Source organism: Mastigoproctus giganteus, chromosome 8 (genome assembly GCF_048544385.1).
Source record: "Mastigoproctus giganteus isolate SK-2022 chromosome 8, ASM4854438v1, whole genome shotgun sequence".
Classification (NCBI taxonomy): domain Eukaryota; kingdom Metazoa; phylum Arthropoda; class Arachnida; order Uropygi; family Thelyphonidae; genus Mastigoproctus; species Mastigoproctus giganteus.
The window spans coordinates 125,005,395-125,027,808 of record NC_143582.1 but is presented as its reverse complement, the minus strand read 5'-3'; the positions used below and the strand labels follow the sequence as shown (position 1 = coordinate 125,027,808).

At 36.7% G+C, this 22,414-nt stretch overlaps 1 protein-coding gene across 4 annotated transcripts in view; it reads left to right on the top strand.

The window, feature by feature from the left end:
• Nucleotides 1-22,414, top strand: part of LOC150081800 (SEC14-like protein 2) — a 219,284-nt gene that overhangs the window by 182,708 nt on the left and 14,162 nt on the right. For 3 of the 4 annotated variants that reach the window (XM_090379677.1, XM_090379676.1, XM_090379675.1), the window contains exons 11-12: nucleotides 653-759; nucleotides 17,211-17,520. In XM_090379677.1, coding sequence (XP_090235803.1) covers nucleotides 653-759; nucleotides 17,211-17,520 — 417 coding nt within the window. The remainder of the gene's footprint in view (nucleotides 1-652; nucleotides 760-17,210; nucleotides 17,521-22,414) is intronic. The other variant, XM_090379679.1, reaches the window with a different exon arrangement.

Below are 22,414 nucleotides of genomic sequence, written 5' to 3'. Positions count from 1 at the left end.
TTGCTCAATCACATTCAGTTCCTTTGTGATCACATTGTAGTAACCAATCATATTGCTCAAACAGGATTTCACTTTAACAAACTCGTGCTGTGTTTTAAGTATAATTGCGGCCTTGTCTACATAATCCTGCATTACTTCTTTTACCAGCGACTCCATTATTTTCCATGGAACAAAAGTTATAGCAGGTCTGTAATTACTTGTGTTTAGAGGAAGTTAAAGAAAATTAAATTTTAAGAGGGTGATGCAATTTATGTGATTACCACTGTATTTTATTTTATTATGATATCAAATATTCTTCCATGAAGACTGTATTGAATGGACATGAACCCAGCCTATAGTAAACTGATATGATAATAAAAATGAGCCACTGATCATCATGCTTATTTGTTCTTTTGTCTTATGGAGATGTATATGAATTGTGTAAAAATTATGAGCCTAAGAAATCCCTCAATATCTATGGTTTTTTCTATTTTTTTTACCAACCAGTTTTATTCATTAATACAAACCATGTCTGTTAATTTTTCTGAAACATTTGCTTTGATTATTTCAGTTCAGTGATCAGTTTTACATGCAATAATAAACTTATCAATTTTCTAATGTCTTTGATTGCTGTTAGCATGTGTTTTTTTATTATAATTTTGTTTGATTTCAGAAGAAACAAAGGATGCCTTATTACAAGTCATGGATGCCAATATCTTACCAGCTTATCTAGGAGGTAGTAGGGTGGATACAGCTGGATGCCCTAGATGTTCAAATTTGGTACAATTGTTATCTATTTTATGTATATTTTTTATAAGGGCAGTCCCATTGATAACAAATTATATATCCATATATTATTTGTTATTATCAATTAATAATATTATTAGTAATCGTTGGACCATCCAAAGAGCCTTCCTGGCCACTATCCCAAGGTTAAAATTTATTTTAGCATATTTTTAGTATGCCTAATATTTCCAAACAATTCATGATCATTAAAGCTGTTTAATCTATTACACAGGCCATAAATTTCTCTTTGCTGGATTTGAACACCCAAGTATGTAATTGATTTCTTTCTAAACCAAAAATTGTAAAGGCCATTGTGGCAACATCTGTATGGAATATAATAATCTGAGGATAAGCTCATTACACCACAAAATTTTTTCCCAAGTTTGGGAAACTGTAAGCCCCTGGCTTTATGGCCGTGAAGGGTAATAAAAGATTATCTCTCTCTCTCTCTCTCTAAAATCTTTGATTCTTACTAGGCTTATGATACAAGAATTGATTAGAAACTATGGCTACATATTTTCACAAAAGTGGCAAAAATTAATATTTCCCCTGTTATCTACTCCAGTTTGCATGTTTTTATCATGTGTTATGTCTGCATAAATGTGTTTTTGCCAGTCAATTTGGATATTGTGCAGGCTGAAGAAAATGGAAGAACTTCTAGGTGAACTTCACTTTCCTCTACCTGAATAGCTAGATTTTTGTCTGTGGCATAACACCTCAAGTTCATCCAACATATACAAACACTGCATACCAGTTCTCATTGACTCAGATTTGGACAGCACAATTAATTATGAATATACAGTGGATTCCGGTTATTTGGGCCACCGGTTAATCGGGGCAGCCGTTTATTTGGGGCAAATCTTAAAAAACAGAACCCAATTGAGAAAATAGCCAGAGTTTACTTCGCTTAATTGGGACAAAATGCCGTTTAATCGGGGCAGGAGACCGCAGCACTGGAGATCACCCTACGATTGTCTGGAGGTCACAACCATAAAACAATAAAAACAATTAGCAGTCACCTGTTTATTGGGCTTTTCTGTTAGTGCAATCTATCATAAATGGATAGTAAACTCAATCTTACTAAATTTGCGATAATACCGACAGCTGGAATTCTGTGGGTTATTATGGTAAAATGTGTTTACACTTCCATGTAATCTTCAATCATATAAAAAAATTATTAATTTTCAGATCTTCTCTTCATTCCTTTTTAAAGCTTTGTAACTCGTTACTCCGTTCTGACTTGCGCGTATCGTGTTACTTGCAATTTGTGTGTGCCGTCCCCCTTGTTATTGATTGCTTATCTTGTTACTGTTTTAAATTTTAACCCCCACCCACAAATGTCAGTGAACAGAAATGTCAACTAGTTAGTTAGGTATGTACATATTACAGTACATATTAATTATTCCAATTATCACGTATATTCTTCCGAATTTCACTTATTTAATTTTTTAATTGGTAACATAATAAAGGGTAAATTTGTGCTTAATATATCTTTGCTTTTATAGCCTGTGGATAATATTCCTCCTATTTTCGCTAATTAGAATCGCTGTTTAATAGAATTAAAATTCAATTCACAAACGTGATCATAATGACCGTCGCTTACTGCACATCGTATAGTGAACGGTACTTTACTATGGTGACTCCATCGTAACGTGATTTGATTGTACACTGAACCAAGGGGAGGTACATTGTATTTTTAACTATTTACGTAAAACTTCGGATAATTGAGGCAGCCGCTTAATCGGGCCAAAGTGCACTAGTCCCGATGTGTCCCAATTAACCGGAATCGACTGTATTTGAACTTATAATTTACAAAGGCCACCTTAACAATCTGGAAAGGTTGTTAAGTTTATGACTGTATTCTGGCCAAATTCAAGCTACACTTACCCTCAAAGTATTTTAAATTGCAACTATGGACAATAGTGGCAATTTTAAATAGCAACTAGTCTTGAACAGTTCCACACAAAACTAACTCTATTTCATAAACACAGCATATTGCAGGAATACAAATTCATCACCAGATTAGCATAGGCATTTGATGCAAGAAAGCAAGCTTATGCAGCAGCAGCCAAAAAAAAAAAAAAAAATAAATAAATAAATAAATAAATAAATAAAAAAATAACCACTTCCACTTCACCCTTCTGTTCGTTCGAAATACCTGTCCAGCTGAGCCTTAAACTTATTTAGGCTATCAACCTCCACGACAAGGGATGGGAGTCTGTTCCACCAACCAACCACCTGCTGGCTAAAGGCAAATTTCCTCACGTCTATCCTACGTCTGTCTTTCCTCAATTTGAATTTATGCCCTCTCAGGTGATTATTCTGAGCAAGAGGAAGAATCCCATCAGCACTGAGCATGCTCAAACCATTCAAGGCTTTATACACCTCTATCAGATCACCTCGCTGGTGCCTAGTCTCCAGACACTGTAATTTGCAAAACTTAAGCCTTTCTTCGTAAGAGCACCCCTTTGTTCCATTCACTAATCTTGTTGCCCTTCTCTGTACTCGTTCTAGCAGCTCTACATCCTTCTTGAAATGAGGCCTCCAGACCTGTATACAGTATTCTAGGTGTGGCCTGACCATTGCCTTATACAAGGGAATAATCACCTCCTTATCCCTGCTAGAAAAATTCCTATATATCATTGACAATACACCATGAGCTACTCTTGCAGCCCATCTGCACTGTTAGAGAACTTCATATCTGCCTGCACAACCACTCCCAGGTCCCTTTCATTCTCTACCACTGTCAGTGTAGTACCACAGAGTTGATACGTTGCTGTTTCCCATATGTAGTACTTTACATTTGTCAATGTTAAACTTCATTTGCCACCTCTCAGCTCCTCATTTCCAGATCCTGTTGCAGCAGCATAGTGTAAGTAGTGTCCTTGACAACCCTGTCAATCTTCATATCGTCTGCAAACTTGGACATTAAGCTTGATATACTATCATCAATATCATTTATAAATGTATATATTTATAACTCCTTATATATTTATAAATATATAAGGAGTTATAAATATATTTATAACTCCTCATGTGTGAATGTCGATGCAAAATATTCATTTAGTTTGTTAGCTACCTGAGCAGGATCATCAACAGTTTACCCATCGATATCAAGTGGACCAATCTGATTCATCCCCTTCCTTCTAGAGTTTACATAAGTAAAGAACTCTTTGCTGTTTTTCTTTGTATCCCTTGCCAAAGATTTCTCGTAATCTGCCTTCGCCTGCTTAACCTCCTTTGTAACTTGGTTACAGATCAACTTGTATCTATCATAGGCTTCTGTGTCACGTGTTAATTTGTATGTATCCCATGCATTTTTATTCTCTGCCATATGTCTCATTAGTTCATCTGACATCCATTTAGGCCTAAACCTTGAACAATATTTCTTAGTTGGTATGTAAAGCCTAGTAGCTTCCAAGATAAGTTCTTTGAATGCTTCCCATTTTGAATTTGCTGTTGGTAACATCATCAGTTTGTCCCACTGTATAGAATTTAAATACAGTCTCAGCAAGGTTATTGCTTTACGAAAGCAATAACCCTTCCCTTTACCCCTAATGGTAGTTACCTCTTTGAGTAAATCCCACTTCAGCACACTGATCACCGCCACCTAGTGGTTCATTTACCTGCAGATTCTTAATGCATGAACAATCACTATTGATAATCAAATCAAGAGTATTACTCCCTCTAGTTGCCTCCTGAACATGCTGATGTAGAAAACAATCATCCAATAAATCCACAAATGCTTTGCTAATGTGAGTGACCAGCCCCCAAATTCCAGTCAATATCTGGGAAATTAAAATCCCCCATTATAAGACTCTGATTTACTGGCCCACTATTTCCCTGTACAGTTTCTTATTATACTCATCAGAGTCATTAGGCTTATAGCACACTCCTGCTCTCAATTTTGATCTCCCAATGCTTATGTCACACCAAACTGACTCTACACTGCACTGTCCAGCAATGTCGACTGGCTTCACTTCCTTGGATTTTATGTATTTCTTAACTAATAGCATAACCCCTCTTCCCTTCCTATCCTGACTGTAGACATTGTACTCCCCAAATTCCAGTTCTGCATTCCTTATATCTGTGTGACACCACATCTCTGAAATCCCAACAATATCTGCCTTTGATGTTTTGAGCAATACCTCAAATTCATTTACTAAACTCCTAGCATTGGTGTACATGCAAGTATACATGCACCTGTTCTTTTTCTTAGCTACCCTAACACAACCCATGTGTTTACTTGTACCCCAGTGATTCCCAGCAGTCTCTGAAATATCCTGCATCTTATTTTCCAAGTTGCTGCTCATTCCAATAGAAGCAGTGCAAGAATCACTTTCACCTTTGCCAGTGGCTACTGGCAATCTATTAGTCCTTGTATCCCCCCAATCTAGCAGTTTTCCTACCCACCTAACACTGCCTTGATAGCATCAGCAAACATTCTTGCACCCTTTCTATTTAAGTGTATCCCATCCCTGTAGAAGCAGTCTCTCCTGTTAACAGATTGTTGAGGATTATATGGTGATATATCCATGTATTATTTGTTATTGTCTAGGTTGTGGTGGTGGTCTCCACCACCACCTAGACAGCTGTTTAAAGGCTATTTGGCCTATCATCTACAGTTATTTATGTTATTTTAAATATTTATGGAGAATAAATAACAATAGTCTTCTCCATTGATGAAGCTTTACTTACTCGAGATAGTGCAATACCAGGCAATTCATTGTGAAGGTATTCACAATGAGATATGATAAAAACTATGCCATTTTACCAATTTTGTAATTCACTTTTGAAAAACACGATGCAATTGCACTAACCTTTTCATTAAGTGAAATCTTTACGTAGGTTGAGACTAATAGCCCTACCAAACTCTTTCAATGATTTTCAATTAATTATTACCATTGACATTGTCTTAAAACAGAAGCAAAACCAAAAAATTCTGCCCCTCCCAAAGGGCTCGTGTAATCTTTTACAAACCAAAGAAGCCATCACTTCCCATCCTCCTCCATGGTGGTAGCCCTGGCAGTATAGTTGTTTTGCCACTATTTAAAATACATCATATTATATAATAATTTCTTTTCACTGGATTTAGAGTTGTGATCTTCAGCTGGAATTTTGTTCCCTATTTCAATGAAGGTGTTTCACATTTTGTACTGTTTTTTCTGAGCTTTGTATCACTGTATGAATAAATGTCAGCTGGTGTGCTTATTCAAATGTCAGTTGGTGTGCTTATTCTGTTCTTGCTACAAGTTGATGCCAAAAGCAAGAACAGAACAAGCACACCAACAAGTGAGGTAAACTCAACACACTCCAAATTGATGAGGTCAGGCAGAATAGTAGAAAAATGCCTGTGTATATCATATAGATGTATATACGTCATCACATATTCTCTGTTAGCATCACAGAACTGAGCTCCATTGAGAGCAGGAGTCAGTAATCAGTGACTCACATGTGACACACTGGTGAGTGGCCCACAACTTGTTTGACTGATAAGTTAAGATGCTGCTGCCTACAAATTTTGATAAACCAAAAATGCAAAGATTAGTGGAATAACAAGATGACAAAGTTGACAGAATTTGGCATACTTTAACCAAACGGATGTTGACTATAACGAAGCAGGAAGGCTTTGTTTATGTTGAACATTGTAATAAATAAAAGTATGAAAATATATGTAATGGTTTCAAAGTTATTCTCTTAGTTATAAAAGAGCCTATTTTCAGAATTACCAAAATGGGCATGTAATGCATAGACCAATGAAAACTACAACTCTGTATTAGTGTTGTAGTTTTTGTTGTACATACTTTTCATTTCCTTCATCAAAAATTAATTCAGAATTTATCAAAATGGATTTATTACTTTTACATTTTGCTAATAGTACATATTTGCATAATATACAACAAATGATATTTTCTTTTTCTTAAAATTTTCTTCAGGTATCTAATGACAGTTAACAACATCCATGTATAAAATAACTGCAAAAGTGATATTAGATCAAATGAAATGTAACAGTTATATTTACTTATAAATAATAGATGTACTATTGCACTTTTTTCTTTTATAATCTGGTAACTGTGCATCCACTTGAATTGAAGGTTTTGAATTTACTTGAATCCACTTGAATTTACTTTCCTATTAATCCTATATATTAGGATTACCAGGGCATATGATGCAAGAATGCAAGCTTATACAGCAACAGCCAAAAAAAAAAAAAAAAAAAAAAAACACCTTTCCATTTCACCCATCACACCAGATTTCTGCCTTGAATTTATTTATGTTGCTGACCTCCACTACAACAGATGAAAGTTTGTTCCAACTATCACCCACCGACTGGTTAGGTGAATTTCCGCATATCTATTCTACAATTTTCTTTCCTCAATTTGAATTTATGCCCCTCAGGTGAGTAATCTGAGGAAGAAGAATTCCATTAGCATTCAGTTTGCTCAATCCATTCCAGGCCTTATACACCTCAATTAGATCACCTTGCAGGTGCCTAGTATCCAGAAGCTGCAGTTTGCAGAACTTGAGCCTTTCTTGGTAACACCAACCCTTTGTTCCACTCACCAATCTCATTTCCCTTCTCTGTACTTGTTCCAGCAGCTCTATATCTTTCCTAAAATGAGGCTTCCAGACCTATATACAGTACTCAAGGTGTGGCCTGATCATTGCTTTATACAAGGGACAATCGTCCCTTATCCCTGCTAGCAAGATTCCTATATATATATCATTGACGACACCACAAGCTACTCTTGCAGCCTTTTTTAACTGCTCAGAAAACTTCATATCTGACTACACAGTTATCCCCAGGTTCTTTTCATTCTCCACTACCCTGAGTGTAGTACCACTCAGTTGATACATTACTCTGTGGTTCCTGCTACCCATATGCAGTAATTTACATTTGTCAATGTTAAACTTCAGTTGCCACCTCTCAGCCCAATCTGCTCAACTTTTCCAGATCCTATTGCAGTAGTGTACCATCATTACTGTCATTAACAACCCTGCCAACCTTCTTATCATCTGCAAACTTAGACATAAACCCTGATAAATACCGAAAACAACAATGGGCCCAACACCAAACCCTGGGCAACTCCACTAATAACATTAGTCCATGAAGAGCAGTGTCCATTGATAACCACTCTGTCTTCTCCCACTCAACCATTCTTTTATCCACTGTAGCAACTTGTCCATAATGCCATACTGCTCCAGTTTGTACAATAGTCTTCCATGTGCCACAGTATCAGAAGCTTTCCTAAAATCACTAGTGGCAGTGATCTACTAGTGATTTTAGGAAATTCAATATCAATTTTAGGATATTTGCTATCAAATTTAGGAAATTTGATACTTTCCTAATTTTGATATCATAAGTATATGATATCAGAATTATTCTTTGCATCCAATTTCTTTGTGACCACATCATAGTAGCCAGTCAAATTTGTCAGACAATATGTCCCCTTAACAAACCCATGATATGTCTGAACTCTAACTGCAGCCTTGTCTAGATGACCCTGCATCGCTTGCTTAACCAGTGACTCCATTATTTCCTTGGAACAGAAGTTAGACTAACAGGTTTGTAATTACCCAGTCACTCTTTGATCACCCTTTGTGAATTGGGGACACATTTGCACATCTCCAGTCCATGGAGAACCTGAGTCCAAGGAAGCTTTCGTAATTATGACCAAGGGTTTGCGTGCTTTCTTTGCTGCCTCCTTTAATTTAGCTTCAGGGGCTTACCTCTGGTCAGTATGGGTTTGGCATACTCAAGGTCCTGAGTTGGATATCATCATTCTTCTCTTTTTTGGTGATTCCCCTCTACTACTTTCCTTCTACTTTGACTCTTGTTCTCTCTTTCTAGTGGGGTAATTCAGAAATTGTTTTTTGGGCTGGTGCAGCTTATGCTGCACTAGCCCAGAAAAAAAAAAAACCTTGAGCCATATGGTGGAAGGAAACCTGAGGTTTCCTTGCACCATATGGCTAATAATACCAGGTGCCTTCCTTATGTTTAACTTCAACAATTTGTTCTGCACTTTGCTCTCAGTTATTAGAAAATCATTAGCATCCTGTTAGAGTTTGATAAACATTTGGCCCTCTCCTCATGCCTAAATATAGATGCAAAATATTCTTTTAGTTTGATCATCTACAGTCAAACCATTGATATCAAGTGGACCAATCTAATTAATCCTCTTCCTTTTAGAGTTTATATAAGTAAAGAAGTCTTTGCATTTCTTTGCCAAAGATCTCTCTTAATCTGCCTTTGCTTGCCTAACCTCCTTTGTGCCTTGATTAGAGAACTTCATATATGCCTGCACAATTACCCCCAGGTCCTTTTCATTCTCTACCACTGTCAGTGTAGTACCACACTGACAGTGGTAGAGAATGAAACAGACCTCGGGATAATTGTGCAGGCAGATATGAAGTTCTCTGAGCAGTGCAGACAGGCTGCAAGAGTAGCTCATGGTGTCTTATCAATGAAATACAGGAATTTTTCTAGCAGGGATAAGGAGGTGATTATTCCCTTGTATAAGGCAATGGTCAGGCCACACTGTATACAGGTCTGAAGGCCTCATTTCAAGAAGGATGTACAGCTGCTGGAATGAGTACAGAGAAGGGCAACAAAGTTAGTGAATGGAACAAAGAGTTGCTCTTACAAAGAAATGGCTTAAGTTTTGCAAATTACAGTGTCTGGAGACTAGGCACCGGCGAGGTGATTCTGCCTCTTGCTCAGAATAATCACCTGAGAGAGGGCATAAATTCAAATTGAGGAAAGACAGATGTAGGATAGATGTCCAGAAATTTGTCTTTAGCCAGCGGGTAGTTGGTTGGTGGAACAGATTTCCATCCCTTGTTGTGGAAGTTGATAGCCTAAATAAATTTAAGGCTCAGCTGGACAGGTATTTCGAACGAATGGAGGGGTGAAGTGGAAGTTTTTTTTTTTTCTGGTTGATGCTGCATAAGCTTGCATCATATGCCTCTACTAATGCTAATTATAGACTAGCTTATATCTGCCGTAGGCTTCTGTGTCGCCTGATAATTTATATGCATCCCATGCATTTTTATTCTCTGCCACGAGCTGCATTAATTCATCTGATATCCATTTAGGCCTAAACCTTGAACATTATTTCTTAGTTGGTATGAAAAGCCTAGTACCCTCCAAGATTAAGTCCCTGAAGGCTTCCCACTTAGAATTCACCATTGGTAACATCATTTGATCCCACTGATGATGATGTTACCAATGGTGAATGTGCATCCACTTGATATCATATACTTATGATATCACTGTATAGAATTTAAAAACTCTGAGACCACTTTAGCACCTTTATGAAAGCAAAAACCCTTCCCATTACCCCTGATGGTAGTTACATCTTTAAGTAAATCCGACATCAGTACACTGATCACTGCCATTAGTAATTTATAAGGTGCCTCCATAGCTAGGTGGGCAGGAGCAGCAATGTGTAGCACATGCTTCTTGATTAGACCAGGGTTTGAGCTCGTGACCACCAAATATGGAGGATGTGGAAAGGTCAGGGAATGACCACTGCATATACCCGGAGCAATATGGCCTTAGTTGTTAATAAACCTAGTTGCTCCTAAAAACCAAATAACAAACTAGTAATTTATCCTATATATTCAGTTAAGGTCTAAATACACTTATGGATTTAACCTTATTTTGTGACAATTAATACAAACCCCCTCCCTCCCCCCAAAAAGGGCTTTGAGGCAAGAGCTTCAGAAACACCGACTCATGAGATTCATAGTAGTGTAAATCATGACCTGTCCATCAAGCACTTAACCACAAATATCTTGATTTATTCACTGCAATGAATTATTGCATAATGACACAACTTAACCTGTACTATAAATCATTGTGGGATATATAAACTTAAATTTTCTTTTGTATAATTTCTTAAATGTTGCATTTGATGTTCATCTTCCATATAGGCTCAATACATTCATATCATGACATATCTAGAAGAATAGTTAGGGTAGAATGAGATATAGGCATCCCACTCCTAAGGAAAACTAAAAATTTCTGTAGATATTTGATCAATTTATTTAGAAATTGTCTCACTGCAGTATAGATTATAGTTACCCAAAAGTTTATAGCCTACTCTTTTGGGATAACCACTTGAAATTAATTTCTTTTTTTCAGTTCAGCTTTGCTAGGACACAAATTAAAGAGAACTGAAAACATTCTTTGGGCAGTAACAGTATTACTCCTCATATTGTAAATTGAATATTTATTCTTTAAATTAGAGTACTGAAATTCAGTGTTCTAATATATTAATGACTTTTTTCAAGGTGGCATGCACAAAAAAAAAAAAAATGCCACATAAGCCTATTAACTTGATATTTGCATATAGTCCAAATTTTTGTAGATTTCTTGGATGACTGTTTTCTACAGCAGTATGTTAGAGAAGCAACAAAGAGGATGCAATGCTCTTGATCTGGTTATCAGCAGCAATTCTTCATGCATTAAGAACATGCAGGTAAAAGACCCATTAGGTGACAGTGATCACAGTGTTCTAATGTGGAATTTAATTAAAGACAACTACTGTCAAGGATAAAGGTAAAACTTTTGCTTTCACAAGGGTGACTACAGAGATCTCAGGCAGTTTAAGTTATGTGCAATGGAACCAACAGATGTTACCAACATCAAATTCTAAATGGGAAGCATTCAGGGAAATAAGCATAGAAGCTACTAGCCTTTTCATATCAATAAAGAAATACTGTTCAAAACTTAGACATAAATGGATGTCAGTTGAACTATTGAAACATGTGGTAGAGAAGTTTTCTCGATCATGGGATCTATATAAATTATCAGGTGATACAGAAGCCTATGGTAGATATAAATTAATCTGTAATTAAGTCACAAAGGAAGTTAGGCAAGCTAAGGCAGACTATGAGAAGTCACTGGCAAAGAATACAAAGAAAAGGAGCAAAGATTTCTATGCTTATATTAACAGTGGAAGGAAGAGGTTGAATCACATTGGGCCACTTGATATAAATGGTCAACTGTTGATGATCCTGCTCAGGTTGCTGACAACTTGAATAGGTATTTTGCATCAACATCCATACATGAGAAATTCTTTAGGGGAGGGAATTCAAGAAATTTGTCAAACTAATGGGGAGCTAAATGACTGTGATAACTGAAAGAAGTGGAAGAGAAATTGTTGAAGCTGAACTTAAAAAAAAGGCACCTGGTGTGGATGGAGTCTATCCAATTATATTGAGGGATACAGCAAAGGAGGTAAGCAAACCCTTAAGCCATAATTATGGGAGCATCTTTGGATTCAGGAGAAGTCCCTATAGACCACAGATGTGCCAATGTGTCCTCAATTTATAAAGGAGATCAAAAGGTGACATGATCAAAAGGTTTTAAATATTTATTATTACAAACCTGTTAGCTTGACATCTGTTCCAGTAAAAATAATGTAGTCACTGGTTAAAGAAGTAATGCAAGACTATTTGGACAGGAATGGAATTAGCAGTGGCATATGATGCAAGAAAGCTTATACAGCATCAGCCAAAAAAAAAGAAAAAAAAAAAACTTTCCATTTCACCAATCCTATCCATTTGCTTCAAACGTTTGTACAGTTCTTACTTGAATTTAGTTAAACTATCAACTTCCACAATGACCAATGGAAGTTTTTTCCAGCAATTAGTCACCTGCTGGCTAAAGGCAAATTTCCGCACATCTATTCTATGACTGTTTTTCCTCAACTTGAATTTATGCCCCCTCAGGTGTCAATCTGAGCAAGAGGAATAATCCCATCAGTATTCAGCTTGCTCAAACCATTCAAGACCTTATACACCTGAAGCCTCCAAATATTGCAATTTGCAGAACTTAAGTCGTTCTTGGTAAGAGCAACCTTTTGTTCACCTCACTAATCTCATTGCCCTTCTCTGTATATCATTCCAGCAGCTCTACATCCTTTCTAAAATGCACCTCTACACTTTCTAAAATGCTGGGCCCAATGTTGTTTTAAATATTTATTAATGATATTGATGAAGGTACAGTGACAGACAAACAAACTGCATCACCTTAAAGAAAAGTAACATTTGTAGTGAAACGTATAAGATATTGTTTGATTACAGTCATTTTGTTTGTCGCAAAGCAAAGACATTGCATCAAATAATGCTTCTATTGCATCATACAGTAATTGCAAGGTATTGCATCAGCCTTTTCCATAAATACGGCATTGGAAGGGTATACATGCTCATTCGTACCCTGTTTTGCAGAGGTGTAAGAATGGCTTCATATGTTCAGTTGACACCAAGAAAAAAAATTGTAGCTGTTATTCTGTCCCAGCACAGAGTTTTTATGCATGCTATTGCTGATAAAATAGACTGCTACTAGTCAACAGTATCCCAGGTGCTGAAATTAAAGTGCAAAACTGGTGATGTGAAGAGAAGACCTGGATCAGGGCGCAAGAGAGCGACTATGCCTTCCCAAGATAGATATTTGAAATGGCTACGCCTTCATAATCACCATGCTAATGCTCCTAATCTAAAACTGGACTCTGAGATGGCCTCTGGTGTTGAAAAAAGTGCATGAACTATCCAAAGACTGCTTTTGGAATGTGGTCTGCATGCCTGTTGGCCCAAGATGAAGCCTTTGTTGACCCAACAAATGAGTAAGAAGCAACTTGCTTGGGTTAAAATGCATGTTTCATAGACAAAAGAGCAATGGGACACCATCTTTTCTAACGAATCTAAATTCAACCTTCATGGCTCGGATAGGAAGCAATATGTCAGAAGATGAAAATCTGAGGCATACCATCCTGACTGCTTAACACCGACTGTAAAGTTGCCCACCAGTCAGATGGTCTGGGGATGCATAACAAGCAAAGGGGTAAGGTGAATTTAGTTTATTAACAGAACTGTGAATGCAGAAACTTACACTGCTATCTTGAAGGAGTGCCTGAAACCCATTATTAGGAATAAAAAAACAGACGCCCAAAATTGCATTTTTCAACAAGACTTGGCACCTTGCCACACAGCAAAATTGGTAAGTTTTACGCTATTTAGATTTAATGATGAGTTTATCTTCTTGTCTCACAAGAGACAAAATATACTTACACCAATGCTTTCCCTCATTTTTCTCCCTTAACTTGCAGTCATACCTCAGAAATGCTGGCATTACAGTGTTGGACTGGCCTGGCAACAGTCCAGATATTAACCCTATTGAAATTTGGATTTTTGTTTTTTTTTTAGAAGCATTAGCAACTAAGGCCATATTGCTCGGGGGATATGCAGTGGTCATTCCCTGACTTTTCCGCATCATCTGTATTTGGTGGTCACGGGCTCAAACCCCGGGACTAATCAAGAAGCATGTGCTACGCACTGCTGCTCCTGCCCACCTGGCTACGGAGGCACCTATTGAAAATTGCTGGTACATAATGTCATCTAAAATTGCTCAGAAGAAGCCAACAAGTAAGATTCAGCTGCAGGAGAGCATTGTAAAGGCGTGGCACCACGAAATTGGGCAACTGTATAACCTATAACCAGAAGTTGATTGACTATGCCAGATCGTTGCATGGCTGTAATTGCAGCTTGAGAAGGAACAACAAAATATTGAGGACTTATTTTGCTGATGATTTTGCTGATAACTTGTCATTTCAGTTTGTACACAAATATGTGTTTGGTTGTCATGATTTCCATTTGCATTATTTCTCATATTTAACCCCAGGGGCTCACATTTGGTGAGTATGGGCTTGACACACCCAGGGTCCTGAGCTGGATATCATCATTCTTCTCTTTTTTTGGTCTCTCTCTCTCTCTCTAATTTTTTTTGGCTGGTGCAGCATAAGCCTCAGGCTTCCTTGCACCATATGGCTAGTAATAATAATAATATTTCCCCTTTAGGAAGATATTTATAGCAATTAGATATATCAGGTGGAGTCTTTTTATTGGATTTCATTCACAGAGATATATATCCCATCTAACAAATGCAGTTCGAACATTTCTGCAACCCACAATGCAGTGCAAAACACATTTGCAAAATTCACAAGTGATGCAGTTATTTTGTCTGCCACTATATATTAGGCTTAATGGCTCAGTCTGCAGATGATACAAAGGTTGGCAGGGTGGTTAATAACAGTAATGAGGGTGAGCTACTACAGCAAAATTTAGGAAAATTAAGTCAATAGGCTGAGAAATTGTAGTTGAAGTTTATCATTGACAAATGCCAGGTACTGCATATGGATAGCAGTAATCCCAGAATAACTTTTCAACTGTGTGGTACTACACTCAGGGTAGTGGAAAATGAAAAAGATCTGGGGTCAATTTTGCAGTCAGATATGAAAGTATCTGAGCAGTGCAGACATGCTGCCAGGCCAGCTCATGGGTTTTTGTCAATGATATACAGAAACTTTGTTAGTAGGGATAAGGAGGTGATTATCCCTTTATACAAGGTCAGGCCACATCTTAGAGTACTGTATACAGGTCTGGAGGCCTCCCTTTAGGAAGGATATAGATCTGCTGAAATGGGTGCAAAGAAGAGCAACCAGATTGGTGAAGGGAACAAAAGGGTGCTCTTACTTAGAAAGAGTTCAGTTCTGCAAATTGCAGCATCTGGAGACTAGGCACCTGCAGAGAGATCTGATTGAGATGTTTAAGGCCTTGAATGGATCGAGTAAGTTAAATGTTAATGGCATCCTTCCTCTTGCTGAGACTACACACATGGGGGTGGTGCATAAATTTAAATCGAGGAAGTATGGTTGCAGGATATGTGTGCCTTCAGCCAGCAGGTGGTGGATTGTTGGAGCAGACTTCCGTCTGTTGTTGTGGAAGTGGATGGTTTGAATAAATTCAAGGAAAGTATGGATGGTTAGAATGTGTAGGGGTGGAATTTTTTTTTTGCTGATGCTATTTTAAACGTTCTTTCTTGCATCATTTTCCACTAGTACTATTTCATAAAATAAATTTTCTGTGTATACTCCAGAATGATCATTGAGTAATTGGAGTTGACAAGATAAGTCGAGCACAAGAATACTGATATATTTTGCATTATCACATGAATGTAAACACAAGATGTGCATAACCCCAAGGGCTCGCATCTGGTGAATATGGGCTTGGCACATCCAGGGTCCTGAGCTCTCTCTCTGACATACAATTTAGTATATTTTATCAAGTCTGTATATAGTAAGTCAACCAAAGTTGATTACATGGCATGGTTTTATTTCCATCTCATATTGAGAATTCTTTCACGAGTTGTCTGTTCATTATGCTTTGAACAAGTAATGGTTCCCCAATAGAGAAGATTTATTCTCAGTGGATACTACCACCCAGACATCCATTTCAGGGCTATTTGGCCCTTCTTTGCTGGGTGGGTAGGTACCTTGTGGTATAATGACTGACAATCTAGTTGACTCACCACATACTGCCTTTAGACTGTAGATTATGGAAAAATACTGTAGATTATGGAAAATTTAGACTGCACTGCAGTCTAAATTTTCCATAATCTACAGTTTTCAGCCCTACATTTTTATTGAGTTCTAAACTACTGCACACCATTTAACATCTCTCACATATTGTGGAGTAGACTATGTACAGACTTGATGCAATGCACCAACTTGTAAATTTAACCACTCAAACTAGAATCATGTCTAACTTAATGTGTGCCTACTGGAATTATTAATAATTATATTTAATGCTTTAAAAAAAAAATCTGTAAACAAATTCACAACTATATATGCTTTAAAAAATCTGTAAATAAATTAATTATATATGATTTAAAAAATCTAAAATACAATTAATTTTATTTGTAAAATATTTTAATCAATTTTTATGGGGTTAATTATGGGAGTTCTGAAATATGCAAAATTTATTTAGCCCTACCAGACAATTCAGCAGTTTCATAGTGGCAAAGTATTTCAAACCACTGTTCTACAAAATTGCAAAGATAACAGTATAGCCTAGTCTACAGAAAGAGGTATCCTCTCAAATTGCACTTTTTTTTTTTTTTAATACAGAAGTTTATTTATACTGTTTTTGATGATATGTGTAAAAGTTTGTAAATGTCTGTGGGTAAATACAAGCAAAAAAGTCTAAAATATAGTATATGTAATTATAAAATATCAATGCTGCTTTCAATATATTATAGGCTTAATATAACTAAGTAGTCAATGCCAAAGTACAGTGAATACATGCATTAGAGTTGACTGTGGTTTGAACCCACTTTACCATAACTCCACCATGTGGTCATGATACTGGAGTATAAACTGAATATTTAATTTTTGTTGTTTTTATTTATTATGCTGCTTATCTAAACCAAAAGTTTTTACCTGGGATAATACATATATGGACTAACAATAACAAATACAATAACTGAGACCATACTGTACACTGCCATGAAATTATGTTATGAACCAGAAACATTTCAATTTAATTAAAACATTAACAAAAATTTCTCCATTATTTCATGAGTAATTGCAATATATTTGCAGGTAAATGAAGCAGGCAGAATTCCAGAGTGCTACTATATGGAAAATGTAAGGAAAGAGTACTTCAACAAACCACATATGAAGCAAATAGTAGTAGCAAACAGATTTGCTCTCCCGATTGAGATTCAAATTGAAAAAGCAGGAGCAGTCTTATGTTGGCAATTCCAAACACTTGATAAAGATATTGGCTTTGGCATTTTCTTCTCAAATGATGTAAAAAACAGCATTGTGACTGAGATTTTAAAAGTAAAAAAATACGACTGCAATTATGGTCCAGAAGAGGGAAAGCACGTTTGCAAAATACCAGGAACTTGTAAGTTGTCATGCATTATACAGTTGTATTTACAAACTATGCTGATGTCCCAAAGTTAAGTTAGAGCCATGAAATCAGAGATTAAGAAAAACATGTATTTGAAGTGAATTCTAGCAATTAGCCATTATATGCTGCCATAGAAAACTTGCTTTTCCATACAACAGGAATTCTGAGCAGGCAATTAAGTTCTCAATCAAAATGTGTGCTGTATATCTCTCAGTGGTTTCTACTAATCCTAACCTGAAAATTAATATCACTCAGTAGCAACTGATTCATTAATAAGCATAAACATGAATGTAACTTAATAATATTTAAGGAATTATGCAATTGGATTTAATAATAAAAACATGGTTGTAACTTAACTTTTTGATGCAGTGTAGTCAGAAAAGTTTTAATAAGGTACCTGCACCAAATAAGACCACATATGCTAATAACAGCACATCACAGAATTGTGAGTTATTACTTATAGCCACAAGATTGTAATAAGTTGTAAGGAATCCCCAACTTGTGATAAAAATCACAAGGCATAAAGAAGCAAATTTCTGCACATCTATTCTACAACTGTTTTTCCTCAACTTAAATTTATGCACCCTCAGGTGTGTAATTTGAAAAAGAGGAAGAATCCCATCAGCATTCAGCTTGCTCAAACCAGTCAAGGCATTTACACCTAAGTTGCCACATGTTGAAATTTGCAGCACTTAAGTTGTTCTTAGTAAGAGCAACCCTTTGTTCACTCACCAATCCCGTTACCCTTCTCTGTACTCATACCAGCAGCTCTACATCCTTTCTAAAAGGAGGCCTCCAGAGCTGTATGCATTACTGAAGGTGTGGTCTGACTATTGTTCTATATAAAGGAGTAACACCGCCTTATTCCTGTATATCATTGACAAGACCCAGTGAGCTTCATATCTGACTGCACAGTTACCCCCAGGTCTTTTTCATTGTCCACTACCCTGAGTGTAACACCACACAGTTGGTAGGTTACACTGGAGTTATCCATATGCAGTACTTTGCATTTGTCAATGTTAAACTTTAGTTATCACCTCTCAGCCCATCTGCCCAACTTTTCTAGATCCTATTGCACTAGCATGCTGTTATTAATATTAGTCCACGAAGAGCACTGTCCATTGATTACCACTGTCTTTTCCCACTCAACCATCCCTTTATGAATAGCAGCAACTTGCCCTTAATGCCAGACTGCTCAAATCTGTACAGTAGTCTTCCATGTGCAACAGTGTTAAAAAAAGTTTGCTGAAATCCAAATATATGATATCAAAATTACTTTTTGCATCCAGTTCCTTTGTGACCATATCATAGTATCCAGTAAAATTGATCAGACAAGACTTCCTCTTAAGAAACCCATGCTGTATCTGAACTACAACTGCAGTCTTGTCTAGTTGATCCTGCAATACTTCTTAAATGACTCCATAATTTTCCCTGGAACAGAAGTTAAACTAACAGGTCTGTAATTACTCACATCACCCGTTGAACCCCCTTTGTGAATGGGGGATATATTTGCACATTTCTATTCTGTGCCGCCCCCCCCCCCCCGCCCCCCCCCCGAATCCAAGGAGGCTCTCATAATTATAGCTAAAGGTTTTTTACTTCTTTTGTTGCCTTATTTAATATAACTGAATAGATCCCATCTGCCCCAGGTGCCTTTCTTATGTTTAACTTCAACAATTTCTCCTCCACTTTACTCACTAATAACTGAGAGAAGTTATTACTGAGAGCAGTCAGTAATAACTAGAAGCTAAAGGATTTTTAATAACAAAATCCTTTAGCTTCTTGTTAGAGTATGATTAACGTTTTGCATTCCCTTCCCTAAATAACTTCTCATGTGTGAATGCAGATGCAAAATACTCATTCAGTTTGTCAGCTATCTGAACAGGATTGGCAACAGTCGAACCATCAATATCAAGTGGACCAATCTGATTTATACCCTTCCTTCTAGAGTTTACATAAGTAAAGAAGCCTTTACTGTTGTTTTTCTTGACATCCTTTGCCAAGGATTTCTCATAATCTGCTTTAACTTGCCTAACCTCCTTTGTGACTTGATTATAAACTAGTTTTTATCTACCATAAGTTTCTGTGTCATCTGACACTTTAAATGCATTTTTTTTTCTCTGTCACTAGTCTCATTAGTTCATCTGACATCCATTTAGGCCTAAATCTTCAACAGTATTTCTTAGTTGGTATGAAAAGTCTAGTAGCTTCCAATATTTAATTCCTTGAATTCTTCCCATTTAGAATTTTCTCTTGGTAATGCCATTAGTTGTTCTTGCTGTATAGAATTTAAAAACAATCTAAGACCACTGTTGTCACCTTTACAAAAACAAAAAACCCATTACCCCCAATGGTAGTTACATCTTTAAGTAAATCCCATATAAGTATACCAAATACGGAGGATGCAGAAAGGTCAGGGAATGACCACCGCATATCCCCGGAGCAATATTGCCGTAGTTGCTAATGCGCTTTTTTTTTTTTTTTTTAAAGGAGCATTAGCAGCTAAGGCCATATTGCTCCGGGAATATGCAGTGGTTATTCCCTGACCTTTCCGCATCCTCTGTATTTGGTGGTGACTGGCTCGAACCCCGGTCTAATCAAGAAGTGTGTGGTATGCACTGCTACTCCTTCCCACCTGGCTACGGAGGCGCCCTAATGCTCCTAAAAACCAAATAACAATAATAACGTCAGTATACACCGTGATCACTGCCGTAAAGTGGTTCCTTTATCTGCAGATTCTTAATTCATGAAGAATTACTACCGATAATCAAATCAGTAGTATTACTCACTTCCCTCTAGTTGCTTCCCGAACATGCTGCTGTAGAAAACAATCGTCCAAAAAGTCTACAAAAGTCTTGCTAGTATGTGAGTGACCAACCCACAGTTTCAGTCAATATCCCCCATTATAAGATATTCTGATTTACTGGCCCGCTATTTCTCTGAACAATTTGTTGCACTCATCAGGGTCATTAGTCCTTTAACACACTCCTACCCCCATTTTTGTTTTCCCAGTGCTTATGTCACACCAAACTGACTCAAAATTGCACTGTCCATCCTTATCAACTGGAGTCACTGCCTTAGAGTTTGCTTCTTTACTAACAGCATAAAACTCCTCTTCCTATCCTGTCTGTCCTTTTTGTACAAATTATACTCCCCAAATTCAAATTCTGCATTCCTTAGATCAGTGTGACACCACGTCTCTGATATCCCAATAATATCCACCTTTGATATCTTCTCCAGCACTTTAAATTTGTGAAATTTACTATACTCCAAGCATTGGTGTACATGCACCTATTCTTACTCTTAGTTACCCTAACAAAGCCCATATATTTACTTGTTCCATGATGACTCCCAGCAGTTCTTGAAATGCCCAGAAACTTGCTTCCCAGGCTACTGCTCATTCCAACAGGAGCAGTGCAAGAATCAATCAATCAATTAAATTAATAAAAAAAAAACTTATTTGACTCTCTTCATGTAAGGATCTATTCAGATGACCTTTGAATTTTCCCAAGCTGTGAGCTACAACTACCCATGGAGGCAAGTTATTCCAATAATTTAACAACTTGATGTTATAAAAGAAAACTTCTTGCAATAAAATCTAAACCCTCTTTCCCAGCAATTGAATTTGTGCCCTCTAGTGCTGGAATTGTTTATAACAGTGGAAATTCAACCCTCATTCATTTTACTTTCACCTTGCAGAGCCTTATACACCTCAGTCATGTTTTCTCTAAAATGACTAGTTTCCAAGCTCTAGCCCATATATTCCAAGTCATATGGAGTAGAGACATCGAATTTCTACTCACAATTTTGTTGATCTCACCAGGCACACTGCCTATCTAAACCATTTCAAGAAGCTCAACATCCTTGTTTAGGTGCAGTCTCCCTACTTGAATACAAGTATGGAGACTACCTAAAATTATTCCAAGTGTGGTCTTACAATTGTCTTATACAGTGAGATTGACCTCCCTGTCTCTTACAAGCAATCATCAATTGAACACCATGGCATTTTTTGCCAGCTATCTACATGGCTCAGAAAACTTCATCCAACTGTATTGTAATTCTCAAGTCCCATTCTTTCTCTATTGTTTTTAGTACAACTCCCAAGTATGCAAGTTATTTTGGGGTTGCTACTTGCCAAGGGTAAGACATTTCATTGTATTAAAATTTCATTTCATGTAAGGTATTTCATTGCATTAAAACATATCTGCTACTTTCTGTGACCATCTCTGAAGTCTTAAGTCAAATTCACAATGCATGTATTTTTACAGTGTGCTCAGGTTTCACTATTAAAAGTTGACTTTTAACCAATACAGTATAGTTATTAGTGAGAAAACAACTGAATTGGCTGCCAAACCAAAAATGCTACAAGAATTTCCAGTTTACGACAATGAGAAACTTTGAAAATGTCTGTTTATTGTTCCAAAAGTTATTTTTCATGTCCATAAGTAATTTATATCTGCATTAATTTTTTGCAGTTGTCTTATACTGACAGAAGTTTCCTGTGTCCATGGCTGTAAAATACTATGGTCACATAAACTATTGCTTGCATATTACAAAAACATACTTTATACCTCCTCCTACCCATCAGTGTTATGGGAAGATGCCCAATCCGTTTTTCTAATTAACTGAAATTTGTTGAAGTGCGATTTATAAAAAACTTTTCTTTAGAAATTGTCATTTTTATATATTGTTTATATGATTTATTTCAGTTTACCTTGTAGATAGTTTCAACTTTTTTTTTTTTTTTAAATGGCCTACTCCAAGAGATCAAATGAGTCAACTAGAGTTAATAACATGAAGGTGAGAAGCTTTCAGAAAAATTTGTCATTGACAACTAAACTGAACATTCTAACAAAGGCTGGATTTTAGAGAGCACTAGATTTACTCT